Raw genomic sequence first — 23,423 nt, forward strand, 5'->3', positions numbered from 1 at the left:
GAGAGCCATGCATTCATCAGTAATCAGGTAAGTGCCTTAGAATCTCTACTCTTACTTGTAGAAAACATGTTTTCTACAAATAAGAGTACAAGTAAGGTTCTGCTGATGAGGAACATCGCCAGAGGAGACTTTAATTTTTTTTTAAAAAGTTTAAAGTCTCTGCCGATCTCAGCTGAGGGGCGGGATCCTCAAAGGCTTTTTTTTTAGTTTTAAAGGCCTGTTTTGGCTGAAGCAAAACCGGCTTTTAAAAGTAAAAAAAAAAACCTCTGCAGATGGTGTGGCTCAGCAGAGGCAGGGGGCGGGGCCAGGGATTTTTGCTACCGGTCCTCCGAACCAGCAGCCGCCATCGCTACCAGATCGCACGATCCCGTCCGATCCGGGAGCATTTCACCCCTGATTTACAGGTAGTTCTTAACTTGAGAACCATTCATTTAGCAACAGTTCAAAGTTACAAGGGCTCTGAAGAAAGTGACTTTACAACAAGTCCTTGTACTTACAACCATGGCAGCATCCCCACAGTCACGTGATTAAAATTTGGTTGCTTGGCAACTGGCATGTATTCACAACAGTTGCAGCATCCTTGGGCCATTTGCGACCTTCCCAACCAGCTTCCAACAAGCAAAACCAATGGAGGAAGTTTAATTGTATAATGGCCACATGATTGACTTAACATTTGCAATAATTTGCTTAACAATAAATGGTAAAAAGATGTAATAAGATTGGGCAAGACTCATTTAACAACTGCCTTGCTTAGGAAAGGAAATTCTGGTCTCAACTGCAGTTGTAAGTCGAGGACTGTGTGCGTGTGTGTGTGTGTGTTGTGTGTGTATGTTTATGCATTTCCTAAACAGGAATAGAGTTTAACTGAAAATGACAAGCTTTGGGATTTGAGTTTCCTGAACCAGCAGAAGTGAGGCAGCCCTGCAGAAAATGTTCAGCCCCCGGAGAGGAAAAGGTTGTCACTTCAGTCCTGGGAGATTCCCTCTGGCGAACATACCGACAGTATTGGTGAGGTCCAGAGGGAGCCGTGTTTAGTTCTCTTAGGGCCCAATTTGGCAAACACTTATACACTTGGCTAACTTGAAGGGAGTCTTTTGCATGAGCAATCTTACTCAAGTGTGTAAGTGTTTGCGGGACACAATGAGTCAAATGGATGGGTATTGAGGTCAGTAAACATTGTCAAATCACCCCCATCACAATATCACATCCAAGCAAACTGCCTTGCTTATGGTGGTGCTTACTGTAAGACCATTAAAAATACATCGAACAGGAATATTTTGAATAGTTATGGGGGCTTGGGGGTATTTTTCATTTAAAAGAGATCGGGAGATAAAAACAATCTCTTAGATCTAAGCATTGAAAACAACAACCAAGGACAGTCAAAAGTCACAGGTAGCAATGTTTCATTTGTCATTAATAGGCATTATTCTGAAAACTTAAAATAATGTTTAGACAGAACTTGCAGGGTTTTTAAGAAAGATCTGATTCTAAAAGAAGACAATTCTCCACATAAGGAGGCTGCGCTTTTTTTTTTTTACACTGCTTGTACTTTTTTTTTTATTGCCATGGCAATTCAGTCTTGAATACTTTGGGCATTAGAAAAATATTTGTATTTGTTTTTCTCAGCAACAAAGTCCCTCAGAATGTGTTTGTCTTTTATTCACATTTCTTCATAGATGAGATAATTTTATACTGTTCTTAGAATGGATTTGACTTTCTGGTGGTGGAGATTTTTCTGTTCACATTGCTCCAGAATACACAGGTTTATGACTTGTTATGTGATCTCTGTGAGGAAAAAAGACTCAAAACATATGGATGATCAGATGTTAAGCTTGGGGGAAATCAAAAATTAAACTGTCTCAGAGCTGTTAAGAGTCTCCTTTGCTATATATTTTATGTGATGTGTGTATTGTATGGGTGTAGAGGGAGATGCCATCTTGGGGGAAAAACTCTGAGGAAAAAAAAATTGCTCTGAAAAATGAACTGTTTATATAGTTGCTTTAAAGTCTGGTCAGCTAAAAGCAGATGTTACAAATTAAGATGGAAACTTGCCTGAAGCCAAAAGGATTGGAGAGCATACTTTTTAATCATTAAAAAAGTGGGTCTGCTTTTGAAAACTGTGATGGATGAAATCCAGGAAATTTAACAGCTTAAAATCCAAGTGACTTCAGCAGAAACTCTGTGGTTGAAATAAGTACTGGAGTTTTAGACTGCTTAAATCAGGTTGTTTTTAATTTTTTAAATTAGGTTTTATCGTAATATAAAATACAAATGAAAATAAAGTAGGTAGGGGAATGTGAAACAGAAAGAGAAGTGTAGAGTAAAGGTAGAAAGAAAAAACGGCATTGACTTCCAACTTTTTTCTGGGCAGTAAAATAAAAAATAAAATGTCAGCCTTTTACTTTATCAATTTAACAAATACTAGCCATTTCTATTACGAATGCTTAAACTGGGCTGCGTTTACTGCATTTCTTAGGTTTACTATGGCTCTTTTGGTTTTGTATATGGTATTGTTTCTAATGGCTAATATTTTAGAGGTTTACTAAAAGTGATTCAAATATTAATATCTGAAGAGATGAGCCCACTACTATGAATTAGTGTCAACAACCCTACACCAATGGACAGTGTTATTCATATAAATATTTTGATCACTTTGTGGCAAGAAAGACATTTTTAAAATCACAGTTGGAGCACTAGCCAAAGCTCAGAATATATATGAGCCAGTTCGTACAATTTTTTTCCCTGTAAAGGTAGTTTTTTTTTAATTGGGTGAAATAACTCTGAATATAGTTATCTCAGATCCTACATGATAAATCTGGGCTCAGAATTATACATCATTAAACTTTAATTGCTTCACTGTTAATTTCTGTTGATTTACAGAACAACTATTAGAATAGCAATGTTAAGAGATTGATCGTTTTTCCTAAAACACTACATTAAATGTATACAGAAATTCTCATTTTAAATTTAGCAAATGATTTTTAATGATTTGAACCTAAAACCAAAGAATTAACCGAAATAAATATATATTATTTCTTTGTTTTAATTTATTTTAAGCCTCCAGTTCAAAAAATTGGAGTGGATTATAACATGATTATAAAATCATGTGAGAAATTTTGTATCATTTCTGCTGCTTTTTCCTCACACCCAGATAAAAATTGCCAAGCTGCAGAGCTGCAGTTGTGATTGAATCAACAACATGCTCCTTATCTTTAAAGCTAACTATCTTCAGCCCTACACTTAGGAATCTAGGAAGGAGGGTTGGCTCCCTGAGCCACAATTTTAAAGATTTTTTCCCCTTAGATAACTGTTTTTCCCAGTTGTTTTCCCTCACACTGAGGTATATTAAGCTTGCTTGTTTGGTTTTTCTTCAGCTACTTTGAGGTCTCTGATATTTTCTGTTTCGTTTTTAGTGGTCACATTTTGGGGGTATCTTCCTAGTCAGCTCTTTCCTTCTCCCTCCCTGAAATAATCCCAGAATACTAAACCTAGAGCCACTGAGAGCCCCTTCAAAAGTGAGATGACTGGCATATAAATTTAATAAAGAAATAACTATGAGACCTCTGATTTATAGAAATTAAACTGGCTGCAAATAGATTTCTGGTCAGAGATCAGGTTTCTGTATTAATAATTACATTCAGGTCTGAACCAGTTTGAGGCCTAAACATTCGATGTGTATATTTCTCTAAATACTTCTAGTCAAATATTATATTCCACCAAAATGAGGGAGGGAACTCACTGTTGACAATAGTGCATTAGGAGAGGGGTTGTATGTCATACAATGGAAAGCTAAAATGGAATAGTTATAAGCTATTTTTAAAAATATTTTCCACATACTGCAATTCAGTTTTTAATTGTGTCTTTCTTCATTTATTCAGTGACACATTAGAGATACTTAAAATGAGATACCTGAAAAAACTACACTTCCCAGAATTCCTCTGCAAAGTTTCCTTTATCACGAATGTGTTCCTTTCCTTTCCTTTCCTTTAAAAAACAGAAAAGTTGAGAACTACTGATCTGAGATATTACTTTGCCTACGTGCAAATGCTTAAATGGCTGGTTCGTTTGGTTTTAAATGCCAGTAGAGAATCTGAAAATAACTTGAAGTGGCATTAAATTTATCTTTTCCCAAATGGGTGAGGGGGAACTGTATTCTCCAAAATTATGTAGCTCATCAAATTAACTTTCTGAGACAGCATTAGTGGAAAAAATTGTCTATACATTCTGTTAAAAAAAAGTTTTCTCAAGATGGGCTCTAATGTGAGTCCAAAAGCTCGGAAGACTAAATCTCTAGTCCTAGTGATCGACCCAAATTAGATCCTGCAACATTATCCTGGGACATGTATATTTGCCTTCATTCCTGAAATTTGGACTGTTTTATTTGGAATTAAAGTGATCTCTTATCAAGAACAGGCATTTCCTCCTTAAATTTATCCAAAGGCCTCCCAGTTTTTTTAAAAAGGAAATGAATCCTGATTTACTGTGCTTAGTTAAATCATTAGGGTAAATATTTCAAATGATACTTGTTTTAATAATAGATTATAACATGTATATTTTTTGTGAATATGTCTATGGTACAGAGTATTTGAAATTAAAACATAACCAGATTAAAATAATCTCAGCAATGAAGCTTTTTATTATCACCACTAGCCTAAACTTCATCACAAAGTGGCTATGAGAATAAAATGGTGGGGGAAGACTATGAGAATAAACTGACATGAAATACCTAAACATTGTTTATTGCATGTTTTTACAGCTAACTGAAAAACCAGATTTCAACAATGACAGAACCTGCCTTTTCTTTAGATAACTTGTTTTTTGAAGGACCAGGCACAAAGCAAATGTAAGTTGGCTCAGTGATTGGTGAAAAATACTGATAATTTAAAATATAGTGTCAGTATGGGCAGCTGGGTAATGCAGTATTGGCTGAATCTCGAGCCAATCATGCATGCTTTCTGTACAATGAAATACCAATCTCTATTACATTAATTGATCATCTTTGTTTAAAAATGGTTCTTTTAGAAATAATTTAAAGCTGTTGCATTCATCCTTTAGATTCTATAGGCTATACTGATACAGCTTTGAACATTTCTTCCACACTAAATAATTTCTTCTATGTTATATTTAATACTTTTTGGAGTTTCAATTATCTTACAAATTCGTTCTGCATTTAATTGTTTTTCACATATAATATAGGTTAGTTGTACAAGCAGAAAACCTGTGGGCTTTGGAATTATGGCTGCCCACCATTGGCCAATACATTGCAAATTCATATTTAACTGAAGTGGGTTAACATTAACAGAAACCTTAAATGTTAAATATAACACTTTTTACTCAAGTGTAATATTAAAAGAGCAAATTTAGAAGTCAGTATGCTTGGTTGTTTCTTAGCAATTTGGATAGAACATCTTAAAGGGTTTCTTGTGTATGCATATTTTGAAAGGTATCTAGAAAATGAAGAACCAACAAACTGGGATCTTGCACCTGTTCCATCTGTTTTTGAAATTCCACCCACTCGGGAGCTACAAATGGATTTTGCAAAACTTAACCAAAAAGGTAGAATCTGTGATTAGGATTAATATGACAACTCATAAAAGTTAAAACAGAAAATAAAATTTAGTATTTTTGTTTTAGAGAGCTTGTCCTGATAACCACAGGAAATTAAATCAGGGCAAATATAGATAATATACGATGATGCTTCTATAACTCCATTTAATAATCCTATTTGCTACTTATTCCAGGACAAAACTTGCTATTGGCATCAATGGTAATACTTTTCCTTAGACAAAATCGCCTCTGAACTGTAGCACAAAGTTGTAACTGTTCCAGGAACCCCCAGCCCAGAGTGCCACATGAAGTTGCAGCTGACCCAGCATTAGGGTGCAAAGCTGCAGCTGTCACAGGAAGCTCTAGTTGTACCAACTTGGCAGTGCCATGTGAATCCATAGCCATCCCCACACGCTGAAATTACCCTAGCCCAGCAATGCAGCACAAAGCCCTACTGCCTCAGCCCAGGCCCAGGCCCATTTGCCCTCAATGCCCTGCCCTCTGAGGCCTTCCCAGCCACCCTTCACTCTGTTGCCCCAGCCACTTTCATCATCTTCTTGCTCCTGCTGCTAAGCCTGGCCCTTTGTTGGGTAGCTGCTGGTCACATACAAGCCTATTATAATCATTCTTGTGGCAATTCATAAATTTAATTGAATAAAATAAATATTTTTAAATCACACTATATGATATGTGCTTTGGGGTGGAAATCAACTCAAAAATGGTTTATTTTGAACAGAAGATTCACATATGCTTCAATGTATGAATTTCTTCTGAAATGTCAGTCTAAAAAAGAGGAAGAATCCCTTTCTTTTAGATTTTCTTAATTTTACTGTGATGTTCTAAATTTATATTTTAAAGTGAAATCAAGCTTGAGTTTATAATTTGCTTTATATATTTTGCAAGAATATTATGCATGACAGATGCATATAAGATATAAAAATGTGTTATCCATATAATTTTTTAAAAAAATGAATACAATCATTATTGTATATTATTATACAATCATTATTGAACTGACAGATTAATGACAAGCATGATTTTACGTATTTTTTAGAAAACTTTTTACAAAAAGAATTATATTAACTACAGGCTAAAATTGGGGCAGGAATATAACATTTGGGGGGCAACAGCTTGGAATCGGATCCATTGTTCTCCATGTCTTGATTAGAACATAAGTAGAACTTGTCGTATAGAGTCCTTTGGAAAATAAATATTAATTAACTTTCCAGAAGAAGATGGTAATGAAAGTGCTTACTCAACATTCAGGAAAAGGTATGATTCTATGCCAATTTTAATAATTATCAGAACTATATTACTATTCTTTTAAATATAAAATATCTGGGAACAATTTTTTAGTATAGTAGTTGGATTTGCCATAGGCAAAACACCTTTTGTAAGAATTTAAACATACAATTTAGTTTATTATTTAGTTAAAAAAACAGTTGATTTGCCAAATGTCTATGGAGATTCTTAATCATCCAGGTCATGGTTGTCCCAAAGATGCTTTTTCTAAAAGGCAACTGGACTTCCTTGTTTTTTTTTCCCTTTGAAAACATCCCAAGAAAGTTCCATATCCGTTTGCACTCTGATTCAGATAACTCTGAGAATACAGATAAATTCCCAAATGACCTCAATGACTCAGAGAGTTAAGTACTGAGAGCTAAGTACTCAGAGTGCTAACAACCAGATGACTGCAAATAATATAAATCCTTCCATTCCCCACGAGTCAATTGGAACTGAAGAAGCTTCTTGGATGAGAAGGGAAATGTTTCACCTTTGAGACATCTGATTTGCCATCACTCTTCAATTTGCTCACAAAGACATAATCCCATGGCATATTGCAGAAAATAGATTTTGTAACCCAGTCTTCATAGAAGTTAGTCATAAAAAATTTACTACATGAATGGGAATGTAGTATCCCATTATTCTGGCGTTAAAAAGTAGTCTTTGGTGATTTAGGACACTAGATTATCCTTTTTCAGGAATTTGTTCTGAAAGTCTAAGTAACTTTAAGCTAGGTAGAGTTAATTTTAATGTGAACTTGATAAATCCTGATTCTCAGTTCAAAGAGGAATACATATTTTTAATGTATAGCAATGTATAATGTATAGAGTTTTTCCTTCATTAAGTATCCAGATATAAACAATGTAATGAAATGAAAACAAGAAAGAAGTTAGAATGAAATATTTTGTTACCTTCTGTTTTCTTTTTCAGTTCTTTGAAAACTTTGAAATACTGCTTCTTGCAATATCCAAGTTATATAATTTTTCAGAAGCTCAATAGAAATGGATGTTATGGTGGGCTGAAAAAGTAGACATATGAAAGATGATTTGAGTAATACCTCTCAACAAGAGAGCATACAATACTTACATGTATTGCTAATGGACCAGTCAGCTGAATAATCAAAGTTATATAAGTTGTTTATAAGGTTTTAAAATTAAGTATTAGAAATAACACAAGAGAGCAATACAATATAATTGTCGTGTTTATGTATATTATTAAAAAATCCTTTGCATTCCTTACAGCTTATTTAAACCAACTTCTTATACATATGCAAATAATGCCAGTGCAAAGATAGAAATGGATACATATTGCAATATTATTAACAACAAAGAGATGAAAAAAGACTTATGGAAAAATAATATGCAGATAGCCCAAAATTCAGATTTTAATTTTCTTTCTATAAATAATACTTTTTCTGCTTCTGCAAATACAAAAGAAATTAAAAAAGCACCATCATTTCCATGTATTTCAGAGATCTCTAGTATGGAAGGTAAATTATATTTTTTCTACACTTTTTCCTGCAAAAGGTACTTAAATTACAGTTCTCATGAAACAACTATGAATAATGTATGTTCATGAACAGAATCAGATTCAGAAATACAGGCTAATCTATTAAAATTATGTAAAACAAAAGTTAGGGTTAGGGCTACACTACTTATATAGAAGGTAAATTGGATGAATTAGGCAAATTAGATAAACACAAATTAGGAAAAAAATGAATCACAAAAAAGTATACATAAGCTAGATAAAACTGAAGTCGTTATAATAGGGTATAAGAAAATCCCAATCACATAGATTTGAATATTCCTCTATTTTAAGACCAAATAGACAAATTGATGATTATTATTTGTACCTTCACATATTCTTTTCTCTTTTGCTTCCATTCTTATAGTTTAATCTAGTTATATAGCCATGAAGAAATATTAAAGTATAAGTGGTCTTTGTTTAACAGCCACTCATACAATGACTTTTCAAACAATAATGTTGAATGAGTGATACTTACAGTAGGACCAATCTACAGTTATGACATTGCAGCATCCTGTGGTCATGTGATCACCATTTGTGACCTTATTGGCAAGCAAAGTCAATGGGGAAACCAACAGGAGGTTGCAATGGCAATCACCTCAAATGCTTAGCAATAGCATGGGATTCACTTAACGATAGCAACCTGAAGTGCCAGAATTTGTGATCTCATGTGATTTCAGTACCAGTTGCCATCATTTACCCAAGCTACTTGTATGATATTTTAAAAAACCTTTAACTGTGTGGGGATTTGGAATACAATGCTACCAATTCAAAGACATATGTCTTTTCTGTCTTAGAAGTTTACTTGATAACAAGAAAGTATGGAAGGAATAGTGTGCAAGCAGATAATTACTTACAAAATCCTGTAAATCATGAATGTTTGATTATATCAGAAAAGCTTTGTTTAGAAGCACCCATCATAGAAGCCCCAAGCAACAATATAAAGATTAAGTCAGTGTTAGATATTATTTACATTGGAATAGGAATATATTTTATTTATGCCTTCAAAAAAGCTTTTTACAAGCATTACTTTCTTGTAAACTACATTTTGTGAATATGTTTGTTGTACTGTTGTATGGCAACCAGAAAGCAGGCCTGGAATGCTTTATGAGTTGATATATAAAGCCTGGCAACATAATTTGCAGATTTCAAATCAATACAAAACACTTGTCAAACCAGATAACCCTTTGGAAAATTTTAGATATCAAGCAAAATTGGTCCAAACTATTTTGTTTTCATTTGATACTCCTTTCCAGTTCATGTACAAAAGCTGACTGGACTTGATGTTAAAAGTTTCTCCAACACCAGAAATGACATACTTGTTTATCATACCAGGAAACAGCTGACAAATAACTTTCTCCTTCAACACTTCATTGCTATTCCCAGCATTGGTTTCCTCTACCACTTACTTCACTGATGGGACTAACTTCAACCACCACACCAACCAAAATCAATGTTGCATCATTGCCAATGGGATTACAGCCTGTCCTCAGCATGTCTGTTAACCTAGCAAGCTGTAATATTGGCAATTTTTATTGGCAACTTTTCATGTTGTAAACATACCAAGATTTGTACATATTATCAATATTTAGTCTAACCTATTATGTTTTTATTTGTGCTGTTTAAATAAATATTGGCTAAGATCAAGTATGATGTGTATGTGAATAAGAAAGAATGAAAATTAAATCCAACATTTGTTTTGTTTTGTTACTAGTAATATCTAAAAATGACTCAGTGGTTTTGAGACCTGTGACTGAAATCCGTATCCTTTTATAAGTTATTGCTATAACTATAGCATTTAACATTTCTTGGATGTAAATAATAGCACTTTTAAAATCCAAAAATTCATCATGGGGCTAACGGATTCCTATATATGGCTGCATAATATCAGGAAAGCTAATTGAGCAAACTCATCATTATACCAAGGGTCATGATCCACAAGATTAATAAACATCTCTATGTTATTCATAGATTGAGGTACAATACTATTATATGGCTTTAGTGGTCCATTAGCATGGCAGGGTCATTGGATTAGTTTACTCATATAAGTGAATAATGTTTACATTTGGTAACTTAATCAGTAACTTTATAAATATTTATTACAGATTTTTGTCAAGACATCTGTTTTCTTTCAGTTTTTTCTTGCATTTTCTCCTTTGTTTTAAGACCTATTTTATGAAATGCAGCAAATGTGGAAAATTAGAAGGTTTTATTCTTATGTTTAGATAAAATTGTACCTATACTTTACTAAAATGTCTCCTTAATACAAGTTTTAAGCCATGCAATTTAGAAATATTTTCAAAGAGTTCCCGTATTTTAATTTTATTCAGTCTAAGGCTTTAGATGATGTAAGTATGACCTAATTATTATAATACTGATATTATAATACTATAATAACTACTCTTACATTCTCTGAAAGTAATTATAACAAAAACTAAAACAAAATAAATAAATACCCAGAAGTAGTCTTCCATCCTTAGTACCCAAATGCCCTGCAGAATAGTATGATCTTAAGCACTTTTTTCAAGACCAGGAAGTTAGGGTGGAAATGCAGCATCACCCTATATCCATGATGGCGGACCTATGGCATGCATGCCAGAGATGACACACAGTGCACACGTGCTCTGTGGGCACGCGAGCCATCACCCCAGTTCAGCTCCGCTGTGCAAGTGCGCGCGCCTCCCGCCGGCCACCTGGTCTTCAGGTCTCTGCTGTGCATGCACGGGGCCCTTGGGGTGTGTGCAGGTGTATGTGTGGGGCTGCGCAAGTATGCACGGGGGTGCGTGCGGGGGCCCACCCACGCACGCATATTGCATTTTGGGGTTGGGGCATGTGCACACGCATTCACATGTGCTTGCATGCTTGCACTTTGGGCACTCGGTCCAGAAAAGGTTAACCATCACTGCCATATATTATGCTCCAGAAATTTGCACGTTGTTGTCTTCTATCAAAATATATCTCCACTAGTATTTATAGCAGCATGCTAAAATCTCAACAAACTTCCTTTTCTTGCTGTGGCCCATGCTACAGCAACAAAGAAGAAAGCAACAAAGAACAAAGCAGCAGCTGTTAAAAAAGCCAACACAGTTCTGGGCTGCATAAACAGAGGGATAGAATCAAGATCATGTGAAGTGTTAGTGCCACTTTATAATGCCTTGGTAAGGCCACACTTGGAATATTGCATCCAGTTTTGGTCGCCACGATGTAAAAAAGATGTTGAGACTCTAGAAAGAGTGCAGAGAAGAGCAACAAAGATGATTAGGGGACTGGAGGATAAAACATATGAAGAACGGTTGCAGGAACTGGGTATGTCTAGTTTAACAAAAAGAAGGACTAGGGGAGACATGATAGCTGTGTTCCAATATCTTAGGGGCTGCCACAAAGAAGAGGGAGTCAGGCTGTTCACCAAAGCACCTGAGGGTAGAACAAGAAGCAATGGGTGGAAACTGGTCAAAGAAAGAAGCAACTTAAAACTAAGGAGAAATTTCCTGACAGTTAGAACAATTAATAAGTGGAACGACTTGCCTTCAGAAGTTGTGAATGCTCCAACACTGGAAATTTTTAAGAAAATGTTGGATAACCATCTGACTGAGATGGTGTAGGGTTTCCTGCCTGGGCAGGGGGTTGGACTAGAAGGCCTCCAAGGTCCCTTCCAACTTTGATGTTATGTTATGTTAAAGAAATAAATATTTCTAGAGTATAATGAGTAAATATATAAGATACCTTTTCCAAAATCTCTTTAGATGTCATAACTGCCCAAAGCTACAATAGAATGAAGTTTTTAATTTATTTTATTTTAATTTATTTTATTTATTTATTTGTCACAATAGTATATGTAAGCGTAAGCATGAAATAACTATACGATATATAAGCATATATATAAGCATAAATATAAAAAAAGAAAAACCTATACGAATTGGATAATTTACCTGTTGATAAACATTATAAGATCATACCATAAGCAACAAGACAATAGAATATTTCAAACTCCTATATTGATAGGAATGTATATAATTAACAATTTTTATTGTAAAGATAGATTAAAAATTAAAGACATTTATCTGTCGAAAGATTTAAATCCAGGAAGCCCCCACTGGCACTTGCACAACATCTGCCCAACAATTTTAACATTGATTCCCAATGGAAAGTCAAGTAGGTCACTGGAATGCTCAGACATAGGTAGATATATAAATGCCTGCACGAAAAAGATGCCAGACTTTGAACTACCATGTCAGCAATGGACAATCCTGAGTAGGATTTGTACCTCACATGGCATCTGCCAGCATTCTTTATATAGAAGGGGCATAGTATCCTTCCCTCAGTGTGACTGCAGGGTCAAACTGTAGATGACACTGTGACCGGTTATAAGCTGAGGGCATATACCTGTTCAGTATCTGATTTTTTAAATATAAGTGATGCTGCGCATCAATGGTTAGATAGTCTAGACCAGGGGTCTGCAAACTTGGCTCTTTTAAGACTTGTGGACTTCAACTCCCAGAGTTCCTCAGCCAGCTTTGCATACTCCTGGCCTAGACATTGATGCTTGAACATAGATCTTTTTAACAATTGTGTTTTATTGTGTTTTACTAATCTAGGTGAAATGTTAATATATTTTGCTAGTCCATGTATGGTATGTCATGTCCTAAGTAAATAAATAAATTGCATATAATTTTTTCTCCTATGTGCACTATTTCTTCCTGGGACTTGAGAACTGGTTTTATGTTAGCAATGCTGTTTCAGACCATGCCATGTAATCATTTTAAATACCATATATTCTTCACAATTGTTTGGTGACAAATGCACAGAAAAAAATAAAATATTCTGGTTTAGGCTCCTTTGCTTTTCATGTTTTTTAAAAAGTGGGTTTTTAAAAAGTCAAAATGGATATTGTTGGCTGTTGTGCTATATTTTACTATTTGTTACTATTTTGTAGATCCTTTACACAGACAGAAATTTCGTAATCTGCGCACCAACTGGTTCTGGAAAAACTGTGATTTTTGAGCTTGCAGTTACCAGATTATTAATCAAAGTGCCAATACCTTGGTTAAATATTAAAATTGTATACAGTAAGTATACTACTTTACTTCTCATAAAACTATTTTGTTTTTGCATGTAGCCTTATGGCAGCAAAAAAACTATGTTTATATATTTTAATGATGATTTATTTATTTGTTTGTTTTATAGTTGTGCATAATGTGGTTATGATTTATCCTTTCATAACTCTTGCTTTGGAAGGCCTCTTAGGCCAGTAGTTAGAAACTTAACTATGTCCCTTCATGACATGATTCAGTGGGTAAGGTTGCAGATATAGGAAGATCTTCCTCCAAAGCTTAGTCCTCTGGCCTAAACTTTGCTTCTGTCAGTTTATACTGGAAATTCTTCCTGCACAGAGAAAGGTGGCCCTTGTTTTAAGCAGGCAGTGATATGTAATGATTGGGCTGCACTCTTTCTGCAGTGCAGAGAGAGGCAGAAATAGTTCTGCTCAAAGAATGGGATTTCCTTTGCTTTCATTGCCTTTTTCTATTAAAACATTTATTTTATTGGTTACACTACTACGGAAAATAAATCCAGAAGCTCCTAGTTTGGCAAATATTTTTTGTACTTTCTAATGGCACAAGAAATAGGAACTTGAATCCAGCAGCTGCAAGGTCCTTCTCAAAAGAATAGAATGGAATAGAATTTTTATTGGCCAAGTGTGATTTGACACACAAGGAATTTGTCTTGGTGCATATGCTCTCAGTGTGCATAAAAGAAAAGAAAAATATGTAAGTAAATATGTAACTTTCTGTACTGTCATTAGAAAAATTGTCCTTTACTGCTGACAGTGAAAATATGGCAAAATTAACAAAAAAGAAACGGCCAATCTCCCCAAGACTGGAGAATTTCTCTCTTTAAATGTGGATTTATTACAAAATTAATATGTAAAGTAAACCAAAAAAGTATGCTCTCTAAAAAACTTTAGAGAAAAATTTTAAAGAGTATACAGTTAAGGGTCAGTGAAAGAAGTAGAAAGACATACAGTATATGGAAAACCATTGGAGTATAGCCCAAAAAGGAGTTGGGACACTCAAAGGAATTTGAAGTTTGGGGCGGGGGGGAGGAATGGAAAAATATTGGAGATATTGTACTGGAATTATTTTGTGGATGTCTTGTTCTCTCACAACACTTGGTATTGTTTTAGTGGCTCCAATAAAAGCTCTCTGCAGTCAGCGCTTTGATGATTGGAAAGAAAAATTTGGACCCATTGGACTTATCTGTAAGGAGCTAACAGGAGATACAGCAGTGGATGACTTATTTGAGATACAGCATGCTCACATTATTTTGACTACGCCAGTAAGTTTAAAAAATTAGTTAATGTTGCTTTGTTCTCTAGAAATATTCAGTACCGTTCAAGTTATATTTTTATGTTTAGAAATAAGTCTGATCAGTCTCTAATTGATTTATCTATAGTTTCACTATGAATGTGTCACATGGCATGCATGAGAGACTTCTTTGCTGCTGCGTAGAGTTGCACAATGATTAAATCTGAAAAGTAAAAATGCAGCATTACTTTGTACAATGCATTAGATTACTCTGAAATTCTGTTTGAATTTGATCTGTGGTACTTTTTTTTAAATAAAAATGCTGCTAGCTTGAAACAAAAACATATTGAAATAATTGTTAGTATTTATAATGCTAAAGCTGATTGCTAGGTGTAGTAATAATAGTGATTGACAGTACCAACAATATTTTAATCCTATAAAACAGATGATTTAGATTGTACTACAATATTAATTTTTTTTCTATTATCCTTTAGGAAAAGTGGGATAGCATGACTAGAAAGTGGAGAGATAACTCTTTAGTTCAGCTAGTGAGACTTATTCTCATTGATGAGGTAAAGTAGTAACTGATGACTTAAAATATAATGACGGAAAACAGTAGATGTTTTATATAGAGTTGTATTTAATTCCGTAGGTACATGTTGTAAAAGATGAGAGCCGGGGTGCTACTCTTGAAGTTGTGGTCAGCCGGATGAAAACTATTCAGTCTTCTTTCTTACAAAGTTCTGACAATCCTAGCTCAATATTTCCCATGAGATTTGTGGCAGTTTCTGCAACAATTCCAAATGCAGAAGATGTAAGAACTTTTCTTTTTATATGTTATACTTCATACTTAAGACTTAGTAAACAAAGATGATTAGGGGACTGGAGGCTAAAACATATGAAGAACAGTTGCAGGAACTGGGTATGTCTAGTTTAATAAAAAGAAGGACTAGGGGGGACATGATAGCAGTGTTCCAATATCTCAGGGGTTGCCACAAAGAAGAGGGAGTCGGGCTGTTCTCCAAAGCACCTGAGGGTAGAACAAGAAGCAATGGGTGGAAACTGATCAAGGAAAGAAACAACTTAGAACTAAGGAGAAATTTCCTGACAGTTAGAACAATTAATAAGTGGAACGACTTGCCTGCAGAAGTTGTGAATGCTCCAACACTGGAAATTTTTAAGAAAATGTTGGATAACCATCTGACTGAGATGATGTAGGGTTTCCTGCCTGGGCAGGGGGTTGGATTAGAAGGCCTCCAAGGCCCCTTCCAACTCTGTTGTTATATATATTATATAAGATTTCAAAAAGATTTTTTTTCCTCTCTTTTCAAGTGCTTGCTATCCAAAATCAAATATCCCAAAAAGAAAGGAAAGGACAATTACAGTACTTTAAATTTAAAAAGCTATGCTTGATGGGCAAACCTTGTAGTTCTCTCATATTTGTTGAATAATAATAATAATAGCCTTATTGTCATTGTACATCATGTATACAACGAAATTGGTTTAGCCTCTACTGGTGCAATTCATAACAGAAAATACAGGACAAGAATATAGATACAGGTTACAGTACTGGCAATCTAATGATTGTGTTCCAAAATGCATTGGTGGGTCAAAAGTTTGTAATATATGTGCTTAGCACAATTAATGTTTCTGTTTCACAGTCATCTCTAAATATTCAATTGCTTATTACCACAAGTCAGTGTCAGCTCTTGGCATAAACTAGCATAAGCATAGCTAGACCTGTCCCTTCAATTCTTTTTTTTGCATAATATGTCCAACATGTTACTATTTCAGTGTTATTTTTACCTGAAGTGAGAATTCTAGATGATTTTTCTATGAACCATTTGTTTGTTTTATAGACTATTCCTGATACGATCAAGAGTTTTCTCCAACACCAAAGTTCAAAAACGGCAAAACCTTTTTCTATCCAGCTTTTTCAAAGTCCAACCTTTGCTTCCATAGCCTGTCCTGGGGAAAACTATTGCTAACATGGTTCTGGTGTTCGTAGATAGGGACTCTTCACAGCACTTGAATATCTTTTTCAAAGCCTCGACTGCTACCTTACCAAATATTTGATTCATTTAATCTTTCACTGTGTTAAGCTTTCCTATGTTTATGCTTCAGACAGTCCATATTCCTATAGTAACTCTGTTTTTGCAGCCTTGGTTTTTTTTTGTTCCTGTATGGCAACATTACAAACTATATATCTGGAAAGCTTTAATCTAGTTGAGCCATAAATACCATTAGTACTCCAAAAAATCCCAAGCTTTTCCTCAATAGAATATTAAGTGCCATCCAACCTGAAAGAGCCAGCACTTTATCTTACTTTATCTTATCTTATCTCCAGCGCTTTATCTTACCTCCAATGCCAAAATCGTTCAGCTTCGGGATGGGTTGGATCAAAATTGGGTAGATCCGGGTGAGAGGTTGGAGTCTCGTCTTGCTGAGATTGTTTGGGATGAATTTGATCCTGTGGCTCCCGAGGACATGGACAGGTTGTTGGGGAGGTTGAATGCCACCACATGTTTACTGGACCCGTGCCCCTCCTGGCTGGTACTGGCCACGCAGGAGGTGACATGAGGCTGGCTCCGGGGGATTACTAACGCTTCGTTGTTGGAGGGGGTCTTTCCTACTGCCTTGAAAGAGGCGGTGGTGAGACCCCTCCTCAAGAAGCCTTCCCTGGACCCAGCTGTTTTAGGTAATTATCGTCCGGTCTCCAATCTTCGCTTTGTGGCGAAGGTTGTAGAGAGTGTGGTGGCACGTCAATTACCCCAATACCTGGATGAAACTGTCTATCTAGACCCATTCCAGTCCGGCTTTCGGCCCGGATACAGTATGGAGACGGCTTTGGTCGCGTTGGTGGATGATCTCTGGAGGGCCAGGGATAGGGGTTATTCCTCTGCTCTGGTCCTATTAGACCTCTCGGCGGCTTTTGATACCATCGACCATGGTATCTTGCTGCACCGGCTGGAGAGTTTGGGAGTGGGAGGCACCGTTTATCGGTGGTTGTCCTCCTATCTCTCCGACCGGTCGCAGACGGTGTTGGCAGGGGGGCAGAGATCGACCCCAAGGCGCCTCACTTGTGGGGTGCCGCAGGGGTCGATTCTCTTGCCTCTCCTGTTCAACATCTATATGAAGCCGCTGGGTGAGATCATCAGTGGTTTTGGGGTGAGGTACCAACTGTACGCTGATGATACGCAGCTGTACTTTTCCACCCCAGGCCACCCCAACGAAGCTATCGAGGTGCTGTCCCGGTGTCTGGAAGCCGTACGGGTCTGGATGGGGAGAAACAGGCTCAAGCTCAATCCCTCCAAGACGGAGTGGCTGTGGATGCCGGCACCCCGGTACAGTCAGCTGCAGCCGCGGCTGACTGTTGGGGGAGAGTCACTGGCCCTGATGGAAAGGGTGCACAACTTGGGCGTTCTCCTGGATGGGTGGTTGTCTTTCGAAGACCATTTGACGACCGTATCCAGGAGAGCTTTTTATCAGGTCCGCCTGATTCGCCAGTTGCGCCCCTTCCTTGACCGGGATGCCATATGCACGGTCACTCATGCTCTTGTTACCTCTCGCTTGGATTACTGCAATGCTCTCTACATGGGGCTCCCCTTAAAGAGCACCCGGAGGCTCCAGTTGGTTCAGAATGCAGCTGCGCGGGTGATAGAGGGAGCCACTCGTGGCTCCCATGTGACACCACTCTTGCGCAGGCTGCACTGGCTACCTGTGGTCTTCCGGGTGCACTTCAAGGTGCTGGTTACTACTTTTAAAGCGCTCCATGGCTTAGGACCGGGTTACTTACGGGACCGCCTACTGCTACCGATTGCCTCTCACTGACCCGTGCGCTCCCACAGAGAGGGACTCCTCAGGGTGCCATCCGCCAAACAATGTCGGCTGGCGGCCCCCAGGAGTAGGGCCTTTTCTGTGGGGGCTCCCACCCTCGGGAATGAACTTCCCCCAGGACTTCGCCAACTTCCGGACCTTTGAACCTTTCGCCGTGAGCTGAAGACATATTTATTCATCCGCGCAGGACTGGCATAGGGTTTTTAGTTTTATTCGGTTTTAATTTTAGTGGGTTTTATTCTTTTAAAGATTTTAACTTGGGCCAAATCGAATAAGTTTTTTAAATAGTATTTTATTCTATATTTATTATGTTAACCGCCCTGAGTCCTTCGGGAGAAGGGCGGTATAAAAGTTTGATTAAATAAATAAATAAATAAATAAACAAATAAATAAATAAATAAACTATATCATAAATTACTTTGTTTATCCACATGCTTTTCTTAGTAAAATGTGTGTTTATCACTGCTTTCTTTCACATGGTATAAAATTATCCATTTGCTATTGTCACTAAAATGATCATCCACCACCAGCATGTTCCTATACTGCTGCTGCTTGTTTAATCTTGGATGACCCTTTTGGGACTTGGCATACAATCCCTACATTGTTCACTCGTCCCTTGCAGGAACACTCCCCTTCATAATGAGGCAGCACAGCAAGACTTGAAGGGAGAATTATATATTCACAGCTTCATTTTCTTCCTAAAACCTCAGTCAGCAAGGCTTCTGCATGAATTTCAGTCCAATAGTATATAGTTTGATAATTCACATCCTGATCCTTTCTCCTGCTTGGGGGAATCCATTTGAGCTTTTCTGCTGTCAGCACCTATTTTCCAGGGGACCCTTCATCTGGTGTCCATGTCATGAACCACTGCACTTGCAGCTTGTTCCACTGGTTAAGAGCTCATTCAGTCAGTTTTGTCCCTCATGATATCTAGCCTGAATCTGTTTCACTGTAGTTTTAACCATTAATAAAGAATAAGTTCATCTCTCTTCTGTGACAGCTCTTCAGATATGACATGCAGTCACTGTCATATCTCTCCTGATCCTCTAAAGCATCAGACTACTATATTTTAAAACAAAATAATCTAAAAGCAAAATTTAACCCTAATCTTACTTAAGACAGAAGTGATTTCTCTCCCTGTGCTTATCCAGCTAACTTGTCCTAAGTAATCCTGACTCCCGTACCTTGCAACCTTCAGAGTGGTAGAAGCACTTCCTCTTAGCTCCTCTTGGCTCCCTACAGATTTTTGGTTTATGCCTCAATGCTTTATCTTACCTCCAATGCCAAAATACTTTGGCTTGCTTTTACCATGGTTCCTACCCTGATCATTTAGAAACTTTTATTGTTCCTGCAAATAGTGCTTTCATGTTGTCAAAATATTTTTTTGGCTCAGATGTGTCGCCCTTCCACACTTGCAGTTCAGAAATACTTAATCTTTGCTATTACTATCCTGTTTCCCCCAAAATAAGACATCTCCCAATAATAAGCCCAATCAGGCTTTTGAGCGCATGGCAATAAGGCCAAGTGCTCATTTCAGGGTTCAAAAAAATATAAGACAGGGTGTTATTTTTGTGGAAACACGGTACAATCCTTCCTGCTTGAGCATCTCTTGGTTGTGTGTTTTTCTTGGAAACAAGTCTATTGAACCCATGTTGTTATTTTTCCAGTCTTCATTTTGCTTACATTTTTCTGCAATAGAAAAAAAAATCTTCTATGTTTTCTTTCCATTGGTCTTTTCTGATTGATCTGCTTCATTTCATGTCTAGCTACCTCTCTGCAATTTGTCTCAAAATAACTTTTTTTAAACAGAATGGGGAATTTCCTCCTGGTTTTCCTCAGGAAAGTTCTGTCAGCATTATTGCTACCTGCCAGTGGCCAGAATACCAGAAGCAATATAGTATTTTGCTCTCTATAGCTAAGAAGAAGAAGACGTTATCCCAGTTTGCATGTATATATGCTTGCATTTATAGTCATGGAGTCTCCTGCCTATTTGCTCAGGCATCTAAGATATGTATACTGGCTATTTGGATGAATATGAAGGAAGGAACAGTTTGCTATGTCCTATTTGAGTGAATAAGGGATCACTCATTTACTACATTCATAATGCATATTTCCAATTCCTTTTTTTGCATGGAATAGCCATAAATCAGTGCAAGTGTCTTTGAAATTGTATTTTTTTTTACTGTTATGCCAGGGATATCGTGATTGAATATTATACAGAACATCTAATGTCTTGCATATAGATAATATTCTCCACTCACCCATCTTCATATAAAGTAGGAAGCACTCTATAATAGCAGAAAGATAGACATGTAGGCAGTATTTAGCTGTATCAGCTGGTAAATCTAGGTAAAAATTCTGGAACAGTACTTTATATTCATGACACAGACAAGCACACTGAATACCCAGTACAGTAAATCTAAAAATATTTGTGCCAGTGGAGCTTTCATGATTAAAGTACAGTTCCTCTTGAGCAAGTCCTTTCAGGACTGCAGCCCAAGGCATTTCTTTTCCAATTTCAATCCTAACATGTTTTCTTTTCCTTTAAAGATTGCAGAATGGCTTTCAGATGGCAAGAGGCCTGCTGTATGCCTGAAAATAGATGAAAGACACCGTCCAGTGAAGCTGCACAAAGTTGTGCTTGGATTTCCCTGCAGTAGCAATCAAACTGAATTCAAATTTGACTTAACACTTAACTATAAAGTAGCTAGTGTTATTCAAACATATTCTGAACAAAAGCCAACACTTGTGGTATGCATGACAATTTCCCCCTTAACAATTGTCATGTTCTAGTGTATATTTCAGAATTATTATAAACAATGGATTTTCTTATTTACAGTTCTGTGCCACAAGGAAAGGAGTTCAGCAAGCTGCTTCTGTACTAGCAAAAGATGCTAAATTTATTATGACTATAGAACAAAAACAAAGGTACCTTTGTAATGCAGCCTTTCTCCTGGCTACAATATATGCATAGTCTATTTGTAGCAAAACCTGTGCTTCTCATCAATTTATAATGGACTGCTATAGAATCAGTACCCCCAAGTTGTTAGCATGTGATGATTAGATAATGAAGTGATTTTGCTAAGAATATTTTTCATAGGACTATTTCAGGGAATGCAAATTAATAGCATCAGACCACTTACTTATGATGCAATTAAATTCATCATTTTGTAAAGTAATTGCTTTTGGAATATCTAAAATAAATCTCTCTGTGCTCTGCAGTTGCCATGTAGCAGATACCAGCAATTAGAGCATTAGTGCTGAATATTTTCATTGTTTTTCCAGTCTCCCTGTAACAGTCTTAAAAATTCCTTAAAAATACACATTGATTTGCAGTCATTTTCTTGAGACAGTAATTTTACTGCTTTAATTGCATACTCCATATAAATATTTCTCTGTATGAGTACAATAAAGGTATTTAATTTATTGGTTATTTCAATTTTATAATTGCCCATCTCAAATAGATGATTTTGAGTGACTTACAATTAAAATTAAAACAAAAAAGAATACAGTATAAAAATATAAAATAATATAAAACCATATAATATTTATATAACACAATTCACAACCAAGGTATAAAAAAAGCCAACAACACTCAACAAAACCATTGTATAGGTTCTATTGCACAGCCTCGCAAGAAACTATGTATTCATTTTTAATTTTAATTTTAATTTTTAATGAGAACAACTTTTTAAAAATGGAAAATTTATTTGTAACCTTTTCTGAACTAAAAAACATTTATTTATTGGTGTCATGAAACGAGTGACAATATGTTAGTCTTATCAGGTGATAAATGGGGCTCCCCTATTTTTCATCCCAGTCCAATTTGAAGTTTATCATGATGAAATCAAACAGGGTGATCTTTTAAAAAACTATTACTTTTTTGTACTTATTTAATTACTTATTGCAATTGCCATATTTTTTTGTTCTCTCCTCAAAGATTACAAAGATCAGCAAATTTAATAAAAGAAACCAAGCTTAGGGGTATGTATGTTATGCTAATTGGAGAAACTATAATTATTTCTGTATAAGGGGGGGGAAATCAATTTTTCTAGTTTGAATTTCATTTGTAGATCTCCTTATTTGTGGAGTTGCTTATCATCATGCTGGAATAGAAGTGTCTGATAGAAAAATTATTGAAGCAGCTTTTAATATGGGAGACATACCAGTTCTTTGTGAGTACAAGGCATTTCAGAAATTTTTTTTTTAAAAATAACTTTATTTATAGTTTTTTCTTTGTCATACATAAGTGCTTCATGAACAGTATATTGTCTGGGTCAATTTATTTTATACACAATACTGACAATAATAATGCTATTTAGGTATACATGGTAATAATCTTAAAACTTCTAACATTTATGTATACTTAGTAATTATAATATATTATTTTATGCAGCAGTATACATAATAATATTTTCCGAATTTCTAATCTCTACTTCTATTTTCTAACCCTAAATAAAGCAAATCCCATATTAAGAAGTATAATTTATCTATCCATCATCTCTCGCCCTTTTTAGTATTTCAGTTCTTATTGACTTTTTGACAAATCTCCCATGCTCCTTCCATGGGATCTTGTATCCCCTTACATCACTCATATTTAGTCTAAGGATTTCATCTGCCTCTACATCTGCCTCTCCCTGTCGAATCTCTAGAGCACCCATCAATAATTCTTTCATCACTTCTGGGAGATATTTCTCTTTGTCCTCTTCTATATTTTGACCTCTTAAAGAATAATCTACCTGTTTCACTTCAATAATTTTTACTATCTCTTCCACATCTTTATCCGTTTGTGTCATTTGTTGATTTATCTCCTCTATTCTTTCCTCTTCTCTTTCTAATTTCTCATTTATTTTCTGAATTTTTTGTTCATTTTTTATTGTCATTTGCTGAGGGTTTCCTAGTCTAACATCTGTATCATGCATCAGTTTC

The 23,423-nt window shown here is 36.0% G+C and overlaps 1 protein-coding gene across 1 annotated transcript in view; it reads left to right on the forward strand.

The window, feature by feature from the left end:
* The first annotated feature begins 5,483 nt into the window (after nt 1-5,483).
* HFM1 (helicase for meiosis 1) overlaps nt 5,484-23,423 on the forward strand; it is a 65,827-nt gene continuing 47,887 nt past the window's right edge. The window contains exons 1-12 of the mRNA XM_058176647.1: nt 5,484-5,556; nt 6,777-6,819; nt 10,070-10,117; nt 10,633-10,703; nt 13,289-13,421; nt 14,537-14,688; nt 15,152-15,229; nt 15,310-15,471; nt 21,045-21,245; nt 21,334-21,422; nt 22,435-22,478; nt 22,568-22,669. Of these exons, the coding sequence (XP_058032630.1) occupies nt 6,783-6,819; nt 10,070-10,117; nt 10,633-10,703; nt 13,289-13,421; nt 14,537-14,688; nt 15,152-15,229; nt 15,310-15,471; nt 21,045-21,245; nt 21,334-21,422; nt 22,435-22,478; nt 22,568-22,669 (1,117 nt within the window). The 5' untranslated portion in view covers nt 5,484-5,556; nt 6,777-6,782. The remainder of the gene's footprint in view (nt 5,557-6,776; nt 6,820-10,069; nt 10,118-10,632; nt 10,704-13,288; nt 13,422-14,536; nt 14,689-15,151; nt 15,230-15,309; nt 15,472-21,044; nt 21,246-21,333; nt 21,423-22,434; nt 22,479-22,567; nt 22,670-23,423) is intronic.

Source organism: Ahaetulla prasina, chromosome 3, assembly GCF_028640845.1.
Source record: "Ahaetulla prasina isolate Xishuangbanna chromosome 3, ASM2864084v1, whole genome shotgun sequence".
NCBI classification, from domain to species: Eukaryota; Metazoa; Chordata; class Lepidosauria; order Squamata; family Colubridae; genus Ahaetulla; species Ahaetulla prasina.